The sequence below is a fragment of the Pholis gunnellus genome (assembly GCF_910591455.1).
Source record: "Pholis gunnellus genome assembly, chromosome: 14".
In the NCBI taxonomy this organism is placed as follows: domain Eukaryota; kingdom Metazoa; phylum Chordata; class Actinopteri; order Perciformes; family Pholidae; genus Pholis; species Pholis gunnellus.
In genome coordinates this window covers 22225256-22246059 of record NC_136541.1, presented here as the reverse complement: position 1 = coordinate 22246059, position 20804 = coordinate 22225256, and the positions used below count along the sequence as shown (strand labels likewise).

Sequence of the window (20804 nt, the reverse complement as noted above, 5' to 3'; positions counted from 1 at the left end):
TAATGTGTATATATATATATATATATTCCTTGCCTACAACGAGGAAGTGAAAAGTGGATAAATGCTGAGACAGGTAGGAAGAAGTTAAAAGGAACTCGTATGCTCGGGTGGAGTTTGGACCTGGCAGTTGACTGGTTATTGTTTGATCTGTCGAGAGACAGGACGACGTCCAGCTGTGCAGAACTTCGACCCCTTCGGAGAGATATAGCCTATCAGCTTCGTCTGTCGGTCTACCTTATCAACAGATTAGTTGGAGAAATAACGGCATTCTGTGACTTTAACCGGTCAATTTGATGTGTTAGTGAGAGCAGCGGGCCTGATAAGGACGGACACAGATCCACTAAGGAGCAGAGAAGTCCCGGATAGTGCTTCGGACCTCTGATGCAGAAAGCAACAAGAACCTCCAGAAGATCTTCACAAAACGTTTAATCCCCCAAACCCAGCAGAAGCATCATGTTGAGTAAAGACCTTCCAGACATTGAGGTAAATTGTTGTGTGTGTATTTGTGTCTTGTTTTACATCAACTGTTTACTTTAATACTTGCATATCTGCTGGCAAATGGCCGTGTGATTGTAGGGGAGAATGGGGACACGTTCGCATTTCGCTCAGTATCTCAGAGACTGTTTTGACTAGACCACGGGTCACTGATATCCGGATCCGTATCTGGACACTGGACCTACAACCGATATATAATAGAGACGTATTACATTTTGACGGAGCGCAGCTTCTCGTTCAGCGGTGCAGGAAACACACCGAGCAATTACCAATGGAGTGATCCGAGATCGAGAAGTGACCGATGGTATGCCATTGTTGTTCAGCGGTATATACCGATACCAGTGGTATGCCAATTCCTCTCTAACAGCATGCAACGTTTCCTGAAGGCAGGTGCCTCTTGAAAGTTCATATTAGTGGTGCTATACACACACATACCTCTTGTGAGTCCCCTAACTACCTATGAAAGTGCAGTAACACATCCCTGCAGTGCCCCTTTAAATGCATCTGCGACTCTGAATACAGGAGAGGTTGACATACTTTGTAGTAAACTAAAAAGTCCTGTAACATAATATCATCAAATTGCACAAAGTTGTGATCCAACCTGGGTGGGTGGTCTGTGATACTGTAAAGCTAACTAATGTTTATCAAAGGAGCAAGAGAGGCAGAAGAACAGTCCCTTTCTGTTAGTGACCACATTAATACCATAAACAAATAGAGTTGACTTAGAGTCAAATATCAGTCATTCTTGACAGGTTGAACATGAAAAGCTGACATTGGACCTACAGTCTACACCACACCACACCAAGATTAAGAAAAGGCCTTACTGCTGTTTGCCAATGCAGTTGTCTTTTTCTGAGATAAACAGCAGAGCATGCATACACTCATCACACTCTGCTCCCTGTGCTATACATATAAAAGTACTTATATTCTTACAACCTCTTGTCCTCTCCTCTCTGCTCTGTGTAAACAGCCTGCAGCTCAGCCAAAGTCTCAAAAGAGTGTTTGTCACGTGACTGTTGGTCTAAGCTGAGTCATTCATGCCCCCCCCCCCCCCCATTACATTTTTACGCAGAATTGAATGGACTGTTTGCATTTATTCGATGGAGGTAGTGATAGCCAGAAAAGGAAGCAGAGGGCAAAGGGCCGTGGGTCGGGTGTGAACCCGGCCGCTGCAGTAAGGACTTTGTACATAGAATGTTTTTTACAGTTTGTGCAACGGTTTATTTGGGGCACATTTTTTAATGACACATGTAGAATTAAGTGGTTTTGATGAAATATCACAATTTTAAGCTTCGATTTGGTTGCGTTTCTTTTCGGATGCTTTTGTCACACATGATGTGATGGACCGTCAGAAAGTTGAAAATCCGACATAAAGCCTAATTTATACAGCTTCTGGTTATGATAGATGGTGTAATTGTTTTTAAATAAAAAAACATGCCACATATCACAGCAGAGGATATAAAAAAAAGATTAATATGGCCTCGTGGTTTTATGCAACAAGCCATGTGTTCTGTTGTACAAGCTGTATGACAGTGAGGTGTAGTCAGATGGGTGTGCACGTGTAGAGATGGGGCAATAGTTTCAACTCTATATGTTTTGAAACTGAGATGAGTTGAGCAAACGATAATGTCATAACTGCCAGGTAGTGTAACAGCTTCACAAAATATTACAAACTCCCCCTCTAAATGCGTTAAAAGTGTAAAGAAACCTGGTTAGAAATGGATTATAATAAGTTGTTGAGATCCGTCTCCTTATCTGACTGGTAGGGCTTTTAGGTAAGGCCTCAAACAGAGTAGAACATGTGCTGATCATATTTAACGTTTGGATCTTGATTTCTTAATTGGACTTATTTCCTGTTGTAACAAGACGTCAGTACGGGATATCATTTATACCTTAATTTCTGCTCTTATGTATTTATAGAACATAAGCATAGTCACATAAGCTCAGTGCACTGACCGTCATCTTATCATTCTGACCCCAACCATCCAAACAAGCAAGCTTCCTAGAACTTTCAGTGTTTTTGTCAGCACTGTGTGTGTGTGTGTGTGTGTGTGTGTGTGTGTGTGTGTGTGTGTGTGTGTGTGTGTGTGTGTGTGTGTGTGTGTGTCTGTGGCTATAAAGACAGATAACAGTAGAGGTATATGAGTAACAGGTGGAAAGCAACATTGAGACGTCTAAAACGTTTGGGTTAGCAAAAGTCTTGACAAAATTTTAGAAATGCAACCCAGTTGCCAGAAAAAGCACTGGCATTGTACATTTCTGCACCACTGATAAGTGTAATATCTACGTTTCTGAAGCAATAATATGTTTCATAATTACATCTCTAATTAGCGTCATATCACACAATGCGCACAATGACGGGGGCGGATGTTGGGAAACAATTGGTTAAGTTTAGGATAGACATCATGGTTTTTGTTCAAATGTTAAAGTAACAACCGCAACAATGTAAATGGTGTAAACAAATAGCAACCGCCCTTAGCAGTCTTTCTTACATAACGTTACGTAATGTTACGTAGTAATCGTAAAGTTAACATTTGGTTTCACACGGGACACCAACAGCAGTCTCCTGGGTGAAAGTCCTGTGTTTGTTTTACAACAATTAACATATCCTTACCAATAGTTATGATGATGCCAAAAAATTTTGTTTCTCAATTAAATAAAAAAAGGAGAACAAAAGGGTCACCAAAAACCTTTTCTAAACACAGAGTGCCACAGAGACTAATAATATATTGAGATTCTCCTTTTGTCAGACAGAATCTAATAATTATGGATGTGATGATCTATTTCCCTTCATTTGGTACAGAGCATCCTGGCTCTGAATCCAAGGGTGAAGACTCACACTCAGGTTATGTCGACGGCGAGCAAGAAGAAAGAAAAGAAACACTGGAAGAGAAACTCGGAAAAGAACTGTGATGTAAGACACACACACACACACACACACCAACAACTCTGCTTTAGTCCATAGCATTTATTAAATATTTTCTTTCTCCACATCTGCCCACCCACACATTCTTTTTTCTCCTCTTTTCCATGTTTCTGTGATATCATTTTTCATCGTTCTATTCCGCCCACTCTTCAGTCTTGTGTGAAGTTGGAGAACAACTTTGATGATATCAAACACACAACGCTGAGCGAGCGCGGAGCTCTACGGGAAGCAATGAGGTGAGAATTAAATACTTTCAACTGACATCCAACCTCACAAACTCACTCGCATTGAGCAGGCTAATGATTCCCTACAAGGATGAGCTGTTTGGGCATCAGCAGACCAATTCTACACCTGATAAGTTGCTCCACCTATAGGACAAGAAAGTAATAGCCCATCAGTTTAGAACTGCAGATAAGGACGCATTGATGTTGCAGGGGTGGTCTGTCAATTGGTCCACCACTTTGGTCAGAATTAGATATTGTTATACCAACTACTACGAACAAATGGATAGATTGCCGAGAAATTGTACTCCAACATGCATGATCCCCATTGATCGTCCTATGTTTGTTTTTTTTTGGGCCACCATTTGGTCAACATTTTAGTTTTCAGTGAAATACCTTTAAAGCTGTTGGAAGCCTTTCCATGAAATTTGGTTCACACATTCATGTCCACCTCAAGATGAATTGTAATCACTGAGATGATCCTTTGACTCTTTCCTCTAGCAGTAACATTTTTTATTTAGTTTAATTTATTAGGGCCCGAGCAACCGACAACGTCGGGCCAGCTGAGGCCCTATTGAAATTCGAACACACATAGTACATCCTGTGCATATTTGGGGGACTTGCCATACTCGAAAACTAACCAAATTTTGCACACTTGTCAGGCCTGCTAAATTTAGCCATCTGATCTAGGTTTGTGTGTAAAGATATGTCTCTCTAGCACCCCCTACCAGTTGGACCGGCTTGTAAATCAACACACATAACTTCTCAACCATTTGTCCTAAAATAACCACATTTTTTGTGCACATCGCATCCTGTAACATACCCTGAGATTTTTTTGCATTCAACCAATAGGGGGCGCTACAGTAAGCCCGCGAAGTTGTGCTTTTTGTCACTTTTAGCATTTTTCAGCCTTCGTACTTTAACAAACTCCTCCTACAGAATTTATGCGATCAACTTTAAATTTGGTCAGAATGCTCTTAAGACCTTTGTGATTAAAAGTTATCAAAAGCTAGAGTTTTCGGGGAAGAACCTTGACGTGGCGTGGCGGCCATTTTCCCTCATTGTTTATGAAAAAATAAGTTGTTATAACTCCAATGTACATTATCCAATCCGCACAAAACTTTGTATGCATGATGCTACTTCAAGCCTGAACATACTTGAATTGAAAAAAATTAAATAACTCATAGCGCCACCTACTGGCAAAAGGAAATGTCATATTTTATACTTTTATTTACTCTTCCTAGCCAGTTCAAAAGAGCAGCCCCGGGGCTACGCTTGACGTACATGTATGAAACTTGGTCAGAACATGTATCACATAGAGACTTAAAAATAAGTCTTTTGGGACCATGCACTAAACTGTACCGGAAGTTGTCCATTTAGATTTTTATGTCATTTGTTTATAGATTTTGGCCTATTTATAGTCACTATACTTTAACGAACTCCTCCTGGGGACTTTGTCAGATCCACTTCAAATTTTGTCAGTATAATCTCAAGACCATTGTGATTAAAAATGATCAAAAGCTTTACGTTTGACGGAATGGCTTAGCCGGGCTGCTACTTTACGTGATTCCCCATGAAAAAAACGAATGTAACTCAACTAGACTTGTTCCAAACGGTCCCAAACTTCACATGCTTGATAACACTCATGGCCTGAGGATGTCTACAAGCTAATTTTCACTAGAACTCACAGTGCCACCTGCTGGCGAAAGATAATCTGCGTTTTCGAACAAACACCATCCGATTTTCTGTAGCGCCAGGCAGCGGATACAGGAAGCATTGGACTATTTGCAAAGCATCATTTCCAGCATCAGGCAGTCCATGCAGGATTAAAAATGTCTCACTCGCGGACGCGCTGTCCGATGGTCGCGGACGTTCTCGGACGCGCAGGCCGAGTCCCACCGGCACCCCCGACTTGCTGGAGGATGCGAGGGCCCGTTCATCGCTACTTGCAGCTTTAATTAGATTATATCTCTTGGACAATGCATATTATATATCATTACTGTAATAGTAATATAATAATTATCAACGTGTCACTTCATTCTCAAGCCCATATTTATAGAATTACATTTTTTTAACTGGTGATAGTTCTGGTGACTTGTACATTGTTGGATGCTGCTGACTTTGCATTATTGTTGCCATGATGCTTGCTGCTTTCTTTGACAAGTCTGAAACAAAGATTTTTCAAAACAAAGTAAACTGTCAAATAAAATTAAAATCTGTCTTTAGGTGTCTAAAATGTGCAGATGCTCCCTGTCAGAAGAGCTGCCCTACTAACATGGACATAAAGTCATTTATTACTAGCATCGCTAATAAGGTAATGCAAAATATATACACACGAACACAGTCACACATCCATGCACAAAGTCTTTTTTTAATGCCGTCTCCAAAGAAGATGCTAAAGAACAAACAATGAATGAGGAATTCTAAGTAGCAATACTAATGACAAGATCTTATCGTTCATGTCTGTGTGTTTACCAGAACTACTACGGGTCAGCGCGGGCCATCCTTTCTGACAACCCCCTGGGTTTGACCTGTGGAATGGTGTGTCCCACGTCAGAGCTGTGTGTGGGGGGCTGCAACTTATTTGCTTCTGAGGAGGGACCCATTAACATCGGAGGGCTTCAGCAGTTTGCTACCGAGGTACAACATTTATAGCTGTCAAGATTTCTGTATAAAACCATAGCCTGTATAAAAGAAGCAGACGTAACCTCCGAATCTGAAGTGAAGTGCAGAATCTGCATTCTCTCTACTGACCATCAGGGGGCGACTCCTCTGGTTGTATAAAGTCTATGAGAAAATGACTCTACTTCTCTCTTGATTTATTACCTCAGTAAACATTGTAAACATGAGTTTATGGTCTCAATCTCTAGTTTCAAGTCTTCTTCAATACAGCATGATGTTCATTTATTAAATGATGGTCCATTTAGAGTCAAACAGACCATAAAGCACGGTATGAATTAGGGCGGGGCTACACAGCAACCGTTCAATCAGGATAGAGGCGTATCCCTCCGCAGCTAGTTTATGACTAAAATAATAATTTGGTTTGCATTAAAGCGACACTTCGTAACTTTTAAGCTAAGTAACACATTCATTATTTTATATGAAAATGAAATTCATAAGCAATAAATATCACCATTGCTCAATTCAGCACACTCAGGAGTTTTACAGATATAACCATCAGCTTAGAGTCGCTAATGTTAGCTAATGTTAGCCGGCCATTGCTGTGTAACTGTCATTGAGTCTGTGAGCTGATTATGTGATTCTTGAGAGTAAAAGTTCATTCTTGACCTTGTAAATTATAGTTTGACCAAATAATCTTAAATTATAGTCAACCACATCTCACATCAATAGATTGGATGTGAATGGATTTTGCTCGGTTATCAGTTGCGATCGAATGCACAGGAACGGGCAAATCTCATAGATGGGCAATGAAGTAGACTCTTTTTTTACTTGTAAAAGCATTACAATATATTATGAAATTAACAACAAGTTGATTAAAGCCTCTAATACGAACCACAGGTGGCAGGAGATCAACACGTCCTCGTATACCTAGACGTTGCGGTTTTAAACCTGTGGTTAATATTTCCAGGTGTTTAGCAAGATGGGCATCCCTCAGATCAGGAATCCTGAACTCCCACCAGCCAATGAGATGCCAGAGTCTTACCACGCCCCTATAGCTCTGATTGGTTGTGGCCCAGCGTCAGTCAGCTGTGCCTCCTTCCTGGCCCGTCTTGGATATGATAATATTACGATATTTGAGAAACAGAAGTACATTGGAGGGTTGAGGTAATGTATCATCATCATGTTGTATTTCCTACTGCATCATATCAAAGATTGTTAAGCATAACATTAGTTGAAATTGTATATTCACATACACACATATATATATATATATATATATATATAGTACAGTTACAAAAATACTGATACATAATTGTACAAAGCAGGGCTTTAGATACAGCAAATGCTTTTGTGAAATTTCACATTTAAAGCAAAATAAAAACAAACTTGTGGCATTGATTCAGCAAAATGTAAAGTGTGGCAAGGCCATCTGACTATTTAGTTACTTGGCAAATAAATGTTCAGTAATTTGGGGAAATTGGTTGGTGTTAATGAAGGAGTGTTGGGTCTCTGTGTGAGTGAATGCAGGCCTGTTAATAATAATCACAACCATAAAGCAAGACGGACTCACTGACACTGTTGAGAAGGAGAAGGAGACAATGTCAAACAAGGCGGAAATGAAAATTCAACAAATGTGTTTTCCTCCATGCAGCATATCAGAAATCCCCCAGTTCCGGCTTCCCTATGAGGTGGTCCAGTTTGAAATACTCTTGATGAAGGACTTGGGAGTGAAGGTATGACTCATAGAAACTCTTATCATACACACACATATTTCTTTAGTGTCCATACTGTGTCCATACTATAAAATACTGAAATACAAATAACAATAATTGTTTAGTCTTCTGTTGGTTGTTAGATGGATTTTTGATAATCTTAATGGAGTCAGTGTGTACTAAGATATGATACCATACCTTATATACCTTAAATACCCTATATATTGTCAGTCCCATATTGGATAGAAAATGGACAACGTTGATTCTTGATATTGGATATTCATGAACATTCAGCCAATAATGATGATCATTTCAATCCCTACACGGTGTTGTTAAATGTGTGTGTGTGTGTGTTTGTACACACCAGGTGGTGTGTGAGAAGGGTCTAGGTGTTGACGGAATGACTTTGACGTCCCTGAAACAGGAAGGATTTAAGGCTGTCTTCATTGGGATTGGTGAGTGCTTCTTCTTTGCATTTGACCAAATGGATGTGCATTTTAAACATTCGTCCATTCGTGTGTGTGTGTGTGTGTGTGTGTGTGAGTGTGTGTGACATAGTGGAATTTTTGGACCGCTTCACTGACAATCATATCTGTTCAAACAGTTTGACGTTTTTTTTGTCCAATGTATCTGTGTGTGTCTCCAGGTCTCCCTCAGGCCAACAGAGCTCACATCTTTCAGGGTTTAACTATGGACCAAGGCTTCTTCACTTCCAAAGACTTTCTGCCCATGGTGGCCTCTGCCAGCAAGAAAGGTACTGCGGTGAATACACACACATCCCTGTACTTCTATCTTTGTGAGGACCCTCATCTACATAATTAATTCCCTAGCCCCTTACCCTTATCCATCATGACTTAATGCCTGACCCCAACCCTTAGCATGAACCGTTTTCTAGCCTGAAGCTTGAAAGTAAGTCCTAAGGTATATTTGCGTGACAGGGACAGTCTCATATCAGTGTGTCTCTCTGTCTCCGTCTCACTCGGTCTAGGTATGTGTCAGTGCCGCTCCTCTCTGCCAGAGGTAAGAGGTATCGTGATAGTTTTGGGGGCCGGCGACACCGCGTTTGACTGCGCCACCTCGGCTCTACGCTGTGGAGCCAAGAGAGTCTACGTCTGCTTCAGGAAGGGATTCACCAACATCAGGGCTGTTCCTGAGGAGGTACGGATGAGGGATGGATGGATGGATATATACGCAGATGGAAACATAGAGAACGCTCAACACGTGTTTTTTTCTTGTCAGATGGAGTTGGCTAAGGAGGAGAAGTGTGAGTTCCTGCCCTTCCTGTCTCCTCGTGAGGTCATCATGAAGAACGGTCGGGTTGCCGGGTTACAGTTCTGTCGCACCGAGCTGACTGAGGAAGGTGATTGGCTGGAAGATGAAGAGCAAGTTGTCAGGCTGAAGGCTGATTACATCATCAGTGCCTTTGGTTCCATGCTCAACGAGCCGCAAGGTAATTGACCAATCAGACGGACTAGTTGACCAACAATTAGCCTCTTTGCTTTGCCCTGACAAATCAGTAACTAATATGTGTGTTGAAAATGAGAAGATGTGTGTAAATCTCTGTATCTGTGTATTTTCTGTGTTTTTGTATTTTGCAGTCTTTTGTATGTTTATTTGTGGTATTGTATTTGTATTTTTATAAATATAATAGAATTAATATAGGTATTTGAAGGCTAATTCATACAGCTGATTTGTATACCATCTGAATTTTATAAACCTAAATTTTTTTTTAATTTAATTTATTGAGCACAGGATGACCAGCATATGTAATCAACCAATGTGGCTTGCTACAAACTGTTGGTCTCTTGGTCTGTCCGACTATGGAAAAGGTCCTCGAAAATACATATTTGCATTGTTACACAACAGCTTTGAGCTTTTCAGAAATGCAGGAGTTGTTACTGAGTGATGCTGTAGCTGAATGCAAAATATTAAGCTACTTCGAGGAACTTACATTTTGCGTTGATTGTGGTTGTCCCTGTGGACAAACACAGTAGTGTTCCCTTGCGCCAGACTCCCTTTAGAAAAGCTCTTACTTTCTTGCAGCAAGGGTTTGATAGTCAGCCCCGCACAGTCCTGGTTCTGGTTCTCCCATGCCTCCCTTTCCCCCAGCGGGCTCAGTAATACGGTCTGGGTCCCCAGCAGCTTAATGTCAGTGTTGGTCTCATTTACTGATGAAGGTCATATAGAGGCATCGGTAACTGAGACTGTTTCAGAACCAGTTGTAAGTTCGTCATAGTAACCTTAACTTGGTGATAACATGTTTCCATACATAATCAGATCCATATTCCGTATGTGTCCATGTGTAGTAAGTGAGGCCATGGCTCCTGTGAAGATGAACCGCTGGGGCACTCCAGAGGTGAACACCGACACCATGCAGACCAGTGAGCCCTGGGTGTTTGCAGGAGGAGACATCGCTGGTTTGGCAAATACCACCGTGGAATCGGTGAACGATGGCAAACAGGCTTCGTGGCACATTCACAGATACATGCAGGTAAGCTGGTCTCAGCCTGAAGCATGCACCCCCCCCCCCCCCCCCCCCCCTTACCCCCCCCCCCCCCGCCCAGCTTATTACTGAATTAAACATAGGCTGTAACATATTCGTCCCATCTCCCTTGCTCCTGCAGTCTCTGCATGGACAGACAGTGGACCCAGTTCCGAAGCTGCCGCTGTTTTACAGTGCTATAGATCAGGTGGACATCAGCGTTGAGGTGTGTGGAATAAAGTTTCCCAACCCGTTTGGTCTGGCGTCTGCTCCTCCCACCACCAGCACTGCCATGATCAGGAGGGCTTTTGAGCAAGGATGGGGCTTCGCTCTGACCAAGACGTTTGGACTGAATAAGGTAGAGTAAACCCACACACACACACACACACAATATAAAGTACCACCAAGCAAGCACTTAGAGTTGTACATTAGTATGCAAACATAAGGAATTCTGGAGCCCACTTTTATAGCCATTTACCCACTTCACTTTGGTTATTTTGCAGTTTGTTCTGTTTCTTTGTATAGTTTGTTGGTCTAAATGGCAGAACTAACAGAGATGGTAACCAGCTAAATATTGTAAGGCTGCACCCAACAATCATTTTCATTTTTGGATTAGTCTGCCGGTCATTTTTATTTGGGAGATCATGTGTTCGGCCATGTGTGCGTGTGTATCTGTCACAGCTAGCCTCGCATACAACTGGACTCATCAGCCTAATCTTTTTTGTGCTCATTTATGACTGTATGGACCTCTTGCGGTTGCGGTGATTCACAATTTAAAAAAAATATATTTTACTGACTGTTTCATACTGTCATTGAATGCTGGCTCCTCACTCCTCTTAACCGGCAAGTTAAGAGGAGTAATTCATATTGGCCTGTGACGTGGCCAAAGATCCATAGAAAAGTCGACAGATTCATTTCATACCCGATATGTTAAGATCCACTAAAGTTAGGCTATATGAGCCAAGATGAATGAATCCCCATTTTTGTTATCCTCATCGCCATCTTGACTGTATAGGAGTCGCGAGTGACGATCGAGTGAAACTCTTCTTTGTTTGGGAAAGGAGAGGAAGACACACCTGGAGGAGATATTCACTCTACTGAGGGCATTTTTCTTGCCTTAATTAGTCGTTTAATCTGTAAATTGGCAGACAAAAAATATCCATCACAGTGTCATAAAGCCCAATTTAGCCCAATTCAGATTGCCTGTTTTGTCCAACCAAAAGTCGAAAGCCTTTTTATTTTCAGTTTACTACTATGATACAATCATACAAACAGCAAGTTTTCATATTTAAGAAGCTGGAACCAGAAGTTCCAGCTTCGTTTTGTTGGCATCAGAATCGTTACTAATTGATTTTTGTTCCACTGATTCATCACCTGATTGTTTCAGCTCTGAAGTAATGCCATTATTCGAAGAATTGAAGTAAACATTGAGATTCTATAAGTAAAAGCTCAAATAAATTAGTTTTAGCTTCTGTTTCAGGGAATGCCGTGTGTTACTAGCTCTACAGGTAATATGTCTGCATTAATGGAAACATGCACATACATGCATGACATGGAAGTGGATTCTGAGGCCATTTACTAATGGAAACCCAGTTACATAAAAACAACCACTCACACAGACACCACTGCTTCTGTGAATCTGTGTCTGCAGGATCTGGTGACCAACGTGTCTCCTCGCATTGTGCGCGGTACCACCTCAGGTTACATGTACGGACCGGGTCAGGGCTCCTTCCTCAACATCGAGCTCATCAGCGAGAAGACGGCAGCCTACTGGTGTCAGTCAGTCACAGAGCTGAAGAGGGACTTCCCTAACAATGTAAGTTTCCTCGTCACGGTCAGAGTCATGACTACTTTACTAAGAAACATGAAAAGCATTACTAATAGCAGGCAGAATGTTGCCAAGTGTGGTGACTGCCTATGTGTGTTAAAGTGTTAAAGCTAGGGCTGGTAAACTTGACAAACCAGCAGGAGCAAGACTGCGCTAGATTTAAAAATGTATCCAACAGAAAAACTCAGCCCAGTGTTACAACAACACTGGCAGCCCGTCATTTTGGGCATCCCTCCAAAGCCACGACCCCCCAAATTACCATAATGAACCAAAAGAAACATGGTTATTGTTAGTACTCACAGCTGTTAAGCTAGCAGCTTGTGGAAGACTCTGGTGGCGAGCATACATTCGGGCCAAATGAAATGTTTGGAGGAGCTTAATAACGTCCTGTGACAGCCACAAATACCAGATTTTTTTCCTTTTTTGTCAGAGCAATTGATTCATTGATTGCTGTCAGGATGTGGTGAAACTTTCAACAAAAATATCTAAGATGCTTTTTAAGAAGATTACAAACAGACAGTGGCTATTTACACTGTCTGATCCAACACCATGGTGAGATTCATCTTCCACCCGAGTCACTGTGTGTCTGAAATATTACGTGTGTGTGATTGAAGAACGGACATTTGAAAACGAACCCTCTCCCCGTCTCTCTGTCAGGTGGTGATCTCCAGTATAATGTGCAGTTACAACAAGGAAGACTGGACAGAAATAGCCATGATGGCAGAGGTGAGGAAAACCACATGCCGGTTACAGAATCTGTTGTGTTATTATTGAATGTGCATACACAGGTTGTGGTTTGTGATGGTCTGAAATGGAAATGTGTGTGTGTGTGTGTGTGTTTAGGAATCAGGAGCAGATGCATTGGAGCTGAACCTGTCTTGTCCTCATGGGATGGGAGAGAGAGGCATGGGACTGGCCTGTGGACAGGTACACACACACACACACACACACACACACACACACACACACTATCCCGATGTACAGTATATGCACAAAGATTTACTCGTCACAAGCATACAATTCATTCAGTTTTTTACAGCCTGCTCTGCCATATTATGGAGGATACCATCTTGTGTAATCTTTCAAAAATGTGTAATTTGATATGCTAAATGATTTGTGTATTATTGACGTGTTTGTGTTTTTATGTGTCTGTGGGATTAGGACCCAGTGATGGTGCGCAACATCTGTCGCTGGGTGCGTGCAGCCACTTCCATTCCGTTCTTTGCCAAACTGACACCAAACGTTACCAATATCGTCGACATCGCCAAGGCTGCTCATGAAGGTGGACACACTTCACCGCACCACGCTCACTTCTTTTTCTTTCTTCCACTTCATTTCTGCTACTGGACTTCCTTCCATCAATATATATATAGAGCAAAGGATCAACATTGAGGATATGTAATGAATGTATGTGATTGTTGTTGTTGTTGCTCTGTGTTACAGGTGGAGCAGATGGAGTAACAGCCACCAACACAGTGTCAGGTATGATGGGACTGAAGGCCGACGGCTCCCCCTGGCCGAGTGTTGGGAAGGGCCAACGCACCACGTATGGAGGGGTCTCTGGTGAGGAAACGCACAAACATACAAACATGTACACAATCCCTTTAGCTGGTAGTTACCGTATATACATTAAAACTCACTTGGAGGAAAACATAAATGCTATTTAGTCCTATTTAGAACAACAGCCTCTTGTGGCTGAAACTAGTACTACAACAACATAGACGTAGAAAAATTATCCTGACAAAAATAAAATCACCTGGCAACTTTTCTCCACCAGTTTAAAGTTGAAGTTAGGATTTTATTGTCATATACATATACACATATACGAAATTTGACTTCTGCATTCAACCCATCCCTAGTTTATTGGGAGCAGTGGGCTGCTGAGAAGCGCCCAGGGAGCAGTTAGGGGTTCAGTGTCTTGCTCACGGACACTTCGGCACAGGACATGTAGCAGCCAAGGATCGAACCGCCGACCGGTTACCGGACGACCCTCTCTACCCAGTGAGCCACGGCCGCCCCCGTTTCACAGATTAACAACAACAACAACAAAAAAAAGAAGAAATTCAGGGAGATTAATCTGGCTACCATAACAGCCACAGAAGACATTATAGAACCATTTTCACAGTGTTACTTATTGTTATGAACAAATTCAGCTTACTGAGTAAACTGGTGAAGTCCATCTTTAATTAGGTAACATAGACAGTGACATAAATACAGATGGACAACAAACACATATCAATTAACATACCCACTAGTTTATACAATGAAGGGAGGGGCTTCTGCCTTATAACCAGGCGGCAACCTCCGGTCTGCTAACTGAAGCTGATGCGGACCAACAGGGGGCGACTCCTTCGGTTGCAAAAAGATGATTCTATGAGAAAATGACTCTACTTCTCTCTTGATTTATTACCTCAGTAAACATTGTAAACATGAGTTTATGGTCTCAATCTCTAGTTTCAAGTCTTCTTCAATACAGCATGATGTTCATTTAGTAAATGATGGTCCATTTAGAGCAGGGGTGTCAAACATACGGCCCGCGGGCCGGATCCGGCCCGCCACGTCATTTTATGTGGCCCGCGAATCCGCCAGCAAAAAAAAAAAATGTAAAAGTCGGACAATTTACAAATATCCGTTGTATCGAGCACGGCGGAGCTCCTCCCCGATCCGCACGCGCCGCGCACACCTCCACCAGCGTATGTGGCAGCAGCAGCAGCAGCAGCAGCAGCAGCCCCCCCCCCCGCCGACAACCGGCCCTTTGGGGGTAACCATGATGCTGATGTGGCCCCAGAGCGACAATGAGTTTGACACCCCTGATTTAGAGTCAAACAGACCATAAAGCAGAGTATGTTGTAGTGCGGGGCTACATAGTGATTGACAGGTTGCTGACTCTACCAGAGCTGTATACGGTGTCTCTACGTCACTCCTCCGCATTCCAAATATGACAACTTCCGTTCGATTGCAAAAAAAACAACATGGCGACGGCCGCAATCCAAGATGGCGACGGCGAGGTTGACGAACTCGAGACTTCAAAACGTCAGTCCACAAACCAATAGGTGACATCACGATGACTACGTCCACTTCCGATATACAGTCTATGCTTGTAACCAACTGTAACCGTAGTAATCTACCACCAGCAGGTATCACATTTCAGTGGCCTGAAGTATTGAAATGAACTGAAAACAAAGGTTGTCTAGATAGGCTTTTACGTGTAAGATTTGTAAATACAACAGCATTAGCCTTTAAAAGATCCTGGGATGACTGAGCGAATTAAAGTGACACGTGACATCCACACTGAACTAGCTCTTAATATGAATAACAATGTGTGCAGGTAATGCCATCAGACCCATCGCTCTCAGAGCAGTGTCAGCCATCGCCAGAGCGATTCCTGGTTTCCCCATCCTGGCCACCGGAGGTATCGACTCAGCAGAGACTGGACTACAGTTTCTCCACGCCGGGGCCTCAGTGTTACAGGTGATAATATTGATGCAGCATTGATTCCCTCATGCAATAATAGTTTAATAACATATTGTGAAGTCAGTTTTTTAAAAGACTGTAATCTGAATTGCCTTACAGTTTAATATCACTGTAGATGATCTTTTATTACTTATACTACATACATATTCCTGTTCTCCTTCTCTGCGCTGTGTTTTTCAGTAATTCTTAGAAAGAAACGCTGTCTAAATATGAATGTATTTGTATTTGAATCATCCATTAAGGTTCATACTGTCTCTTCAATCCTCAGAGTTAAGTCTTGAACAAGCTCTGTGGATGTTTTCAGCTGAGGGCTCCACGGTGTAAACTATTTTTAAAATCATTCATTCAATATAGCAATTTAAGGGTCAGAAGCAGCAGTCTTTGACAGAAATATACAAATTGCAGTTATTTGAAGCAAAATTAAATCTTACTTTATATGATTGTGATTACGTTTTTGTTAACCTCTGTTTGTCTTCCTGTCTCTGACTCCCACAGGTGTGCAGTGCAGTACAGAACCAGGACTTCACAGTGATTGACGATTACTGTGTGGGTGTGTAACTGTGTTTCTGTATTTACATATATTCTCCTTGGTGAAAACAAGACATGAAGCAGATCCAGCATATTGGACCCTGAAACAAGGAACAAGCAATAATGACGAACATCACTGGATGTTTTTTACAATGTCATGAACTGTGACGGCCTTTTATTCCCTCAGCGCCGGCCTCAGCCATTGCTGGAGACATTCTTTTGTTTTTCCATGCATCCATTCCATTTTCGTGGGAAAAAAGTTATTTGCCATAATTTAAAAATAATGCTAATATGACACAAATGTCTAATATGATAAAACAATGAAGTGATGAGATTTTGGACTTGACACAAACTGCAACATGACTAGTTGGCTGGCCGATAAAAACAAGAGGCAGTTATTCTAGTTACAACAATAAAATGCATGGGTTTAGCATTCAGTTGTGTTATTATTCCTAGTTCTTGAAAATCTAAAACAATGACCCATGGGGCCGGTTAACCTGTTGTTTATCTCAACAGGATGTACTCTAGGGTATTTTTAACTGAAGTCTGTATCGACATAACAAATTGAAAACCTACCTACCTACTCATGTTTTCATTCAGGTCTGAAGAGTTCTGCATACCCACTTTGTATGTTCTCCTGAAATAACCACCAACCTAAAAATGGTCAAATGTGTCCAGATGCTTCTGCTTTCGGATATTTAACCTGCATAATGATACCATCGTGCTGGACATGTGTGTTCAGGTCTGAAGGCCTTGTTGTACCTGAAGAGCCTAGAGCTGAAGGACTGGGACGGCCAGTCTCCTCCAACAGAGAGACATCAGAAGGGGAAACCAGTTCCCAGACTGGAAGACCTGGTGGGAAAGGTACCACCACTTTCTACCAATACTACTACTACAGTATTAGTATATTAATTATGCTACTATATTACTACTACCATTGCCATCTGTGTGTGTGTGTGTGTGTGTGTTGGTAGAGCCTCCCTAGCTTTGGGCCGTACCTCCAGGAGAGGACAGATGCCATCGCAGAGTACAAGAAAAAACTGAGAAACGAAATAAATGATGTGAAGGAAGTCGACATCAGCCGGGGCCCCGCGCCCAAAAAAACGGTCCCTGCAGTCAAGGTATGGCACACTGCACACACTCTACTCCTTCGGATGTATTATTGTTGTATAATGGTGCTTTGGCCTGTGAAATATGTTTTTAACCCCTGTGGATACTGTGTATGTGTGTGTGTGTGTGTGTGTGTGTGTGTGTGTGTGTGTGTGTGTGTGTGTGTGTGTGTGTGTGTGTGTGTGTGTGTGTGTGTGTGTGTGTGTGTGTGTTTGGTCATGGGTGTGTTTGTAGGATGTGATAGCCAGAGCGCTGCGCCACATCGGATCATACCAGGACCTTAGCAACATGGAGCAGGTATGCATATTCTCACATATTATAGCCCTTTTATATTTTAAGAATTAAACATTTCAAGTGAGGTTGTTGCTGCCAAAATTAACAGAAGCCCAGAGATTATGGTAGGCAATACATTTTTTTACAACATTCTTGACATCTTGGCATAACCCAAACTGTCTTCTCATCATCATTAGAGGCCAAATGACCAAATGGGCCCAAAGTGTCAGGGCCCATGGGCCTTCACATACAAAATGTAATCTCCAAGTATCAACCAGGAAGAGACTCAAAATGACCACAAAGTAACACAAGACAACTATTAAATAATATAACTTGTATTTATTTATCCTACTTTTCATTCTATTTTATTCTACTTTTTCGTTTACTTTTTGACTATTTCTTTATGCATTTGTTTTTGTACTTTTCATTTATTTAGCTTTTCTCTCTATAATAATGTTTTTTCAATTGTGATTTTCAATGCTGTTTTATATATGTGTGTGTGTGTGTGTGTGTGTGTGTGTGTGTGTGTGTGTGTGTGTGTGTGTGTGTGTGTGTGTGTGTGTGTGTGTGTGTGTGTGTGTATTTATTTATGAATTTATGAAATAAATTGATTATAAATTGATCATAATCATGATCTTTCCCTGTGTTCTCAGGTCCAGGCTGTGATAGATGAAGAGATGTGTATCAACTGTGGAAAATGTTACATGACCTGCAACGACTCTGGATACCAGGTATGTCAGTCTGTCAGTCAGTCACAGAACTCCCTGTTTTGAAGACTTAACTGCCTCAGTCCTCGCTCACACGACCCGTTCACTGTCTTCACAGGCCATAACGTTCGACCCAGAGACCCACCTTCCCATGGTGAATGACAACTGCACCGGCTGCACTCTGTGCCTCAGCGTCTGTCCAATCATAGACTGCATCAAGATGGTTACCATGGCAAAACCCTATATACCCAAGAGGGGTGTGCCTGTCAGTCTTGTCTGCTGAAGGGAGAGACGAACCAACACTGTCCACCTATTTAATAACGGTAATCAGACGTTATGAAGTTGGGTTGTATGATCAAATTAATCTGCCTCATGAGGTTTGACACATTTGTTGTGTCTCAATAATGTAAATCACTTGGAAGAGTTCAAAAGTGATAGAAAAATTACATCTTATGTGTTTATCTGCTTGATGGAGAGTAATGGGTGGAGTTCATGAGAAATTATGATTTTAAGAAATGCCAACCTTTTTTAGATCAGGATTCACAATTCATCAAAATGAATATGTCAAATATTTAATTGTAATTCCGACACGAATAATTGTGAATTCAGCTTTATTGTTATCCCTCTGTAAACACTGAACATTTCAAATTAAATGTGAATGTATGTACTTGTGTGTTAATGTACTAATGTGAAATAAATCTTTGATATGGTCTGTGATTAAAATAAAAGTGTTCTAATGCAGCAAAGCTGTGAGTAAATATCTGCATTTAAAACTAAAGTTCATAAATATCATCAGCTGAATGTACTTAATGTACCATAATAAAGTATTAAAAGTAAAATAAATAATTGCTGATGAATTGTGTTATTTCCAGTGTTGGAATGGTAATATATTGACTTGCGAATTGTCATTTTTGGTTACTTTATATTTCTGCAACAATCAGAATGAAATATTCTATATTTGCATTTATAGAGTCAATAACATATGTGCATATATGTGTGTTATATTATACATTACAACATTGAAATGCTGGGCACCACTCTTGAATAGGAAACTTTGTAAAGGCTTTACAACGTGTAATACATGATTAATATGTATTCAATCATTTAGACTTAATAACGTTATGACATCATAATGGTGTGTGGTTTATTGTATTTGAGCATTCTAGGAGCTGGAGAACGTTATTCTAACAGGACATGAGCGAGACTTATTTATTATTTTCTATAAACGCAATAAATGAACTTCGGCACACGCTGCATTATTTCATCATGAATCAGTCGGTCGCCCTCCAGAGCAGAAGGTGTCGCTAATGCGCCTAATGTCCCTGTTGGCTACTAACAGCCGTTAAAACACAAGAAGAAGAAGAACGCCCATTTTGCTCACTCTGTCAAGGCATCGAATTGTGCTGAACTATCAACAGACAGAAGAGGACAAAGAGCTGCAATGGACGGGTAAATGAGTCAATATTACAACTAATGATTCTAGTTGGACTTCCCACTGCTGTGCATGTGACGTGGACAGAATGAACCGTCCCCCGGGCTTAATTTAAGATATGCTAACTGTTGGCTCAGCTGCGATCCTTTATACTGTATATTACGATGCTAGCTAAACAACGACACCAATCCCCCACTCGGAAAGGAGGCAATCCAACGCTGTCTTGCTATTAGAAAACCCTACATGGTAGAACATGATTCTAGTGCACGTTTTACGTGTCACCTGGGTCTTCTATCTTTGGCAATGTCGAGCTAATTTTGGATTAATGTTGCTGACGTTACCGGTGAGAGGAACATATGAAGGATGAATGTTCGTATGAGTAACTGGCGACAATTATTGTTAGCATTAGTGTAACAAGGTATTAGTCCGTGTGTCGTGGAGCGCCGCGCGCACCTGTCAGTTCGGTCCTTTGTCTGGAGCTCGTGCATGCTACACGCGACCTCCACCGGCTCATTGTATACAATGTTAGCTACTATATGATGGAAGGTGACTGGAACATAAACATGACGATCATATGCGCAGAAAAGACGTGTAAAATAACATAATAATGTAATACAAAGTGAAGAGCTCTAATTATTTGTCCGATAAATTGAAAAGCCACTGAATGGCTTAATTGTTACATTTGCGTGGGGAGGTTTCAAATAGCTTCAAATTAAATTGTGATATTATTGAACTGGTCCGGATGTATTTTGGGTGTGTTTGAAGCAGCTTTGCCTCCATGATGGTATGAGATGTCTTTGTGATGAACAATATCTATGTGCGTGTGTGACAGAATTTTGTCCCAGTTTGTTAATTGTTGTGGGCAACCGCATGCAATTATGCAAATGTGGGTCAAAATAACCAACATCAGTGTGTTGAACTAATTCAGTATTGAACCTGTACAACTGTTCCATGGCTGCATGAGCTTCTCTATACATTAAGAGCTAGGAGTTTT

The 20804-nt window shown here is 41.4% G+C and overlaps 1 protein-coding gene across 1 annotated transcript; it reads left to right on the top strand.

Annotated features, from left to right (window-relative positions):
- Positions 1 to 190: 190 nt before the first annotated feature.
- LOC306705694 (dihydropyrimidine dehydrogenase [NADP(+)]-like) lies at positions 191 to 19214 on the top strand. Its single transcript, XM_079172512.1, has 25 exons — positions 191 to 483; positions 3299 to 3409; positions 3575 to 3657; positions 5869 to 5956; positions 6121 to 6282; positions 7232 to 7428; positions 7916 to 7997; positions 8344 to 8431; positions 8623 to 8730; positions 8965 to 9134; positions 9216 to 9426; positions 10283 to 10467; positions 10601 to 10816; positions 12110 to 12274; positions 12944 to 13012; positions 13130 to 13213; positions 13448 to 13568; positions 13730 to 13849; positions 15615 to 15757; positions 16256 to 16310; positions 17031 to 17152; positions 17263 to 17409; positions 17633 to 17695; positions 18325 to 18402; positions 18497 to 19214. The coding sequence occupies exons 1-25, from the start codon at positions 454 to 456 to the stop codon at positions 18659 to 18661; spliced, it is 3063 nt and encodes a 1020-aa protein (XP_079028638.1). The 5' UTR covers positions 191 to 453; the 3' UTR covers positions 18662 to 19214.
- The last annotated feature ends 1590 nt before the right edge of the window (positions 19215 to 20804 follow it).

What these genes read in the sequence shown, in the direction of transcription:
- LOC306705694 (XM_079172512.1), top strand. Translation starts at nt 454, where the DNA reads ATGTTGAGTAAAGACCTTCCAGACATTGAG. An exon ending in GGCCTCTGCCAGCAAGAAAG is followed by an intron (nt 8,731 to 8,964) that starts GTACTGCGGTGA and finishes CACTCGGTCTAG; the next exon opens with GTATGTGTCAGTGCCGCTCC. An exon ending in AGACGTTTGGACTGAATAAG is followed by an intron (nt 10,817 to 12,109) that starts GTAGAGTAAACC and finishes CTGTGTCTGCAG; the next exon opens with GATCTGGTGACCAACGTGTC.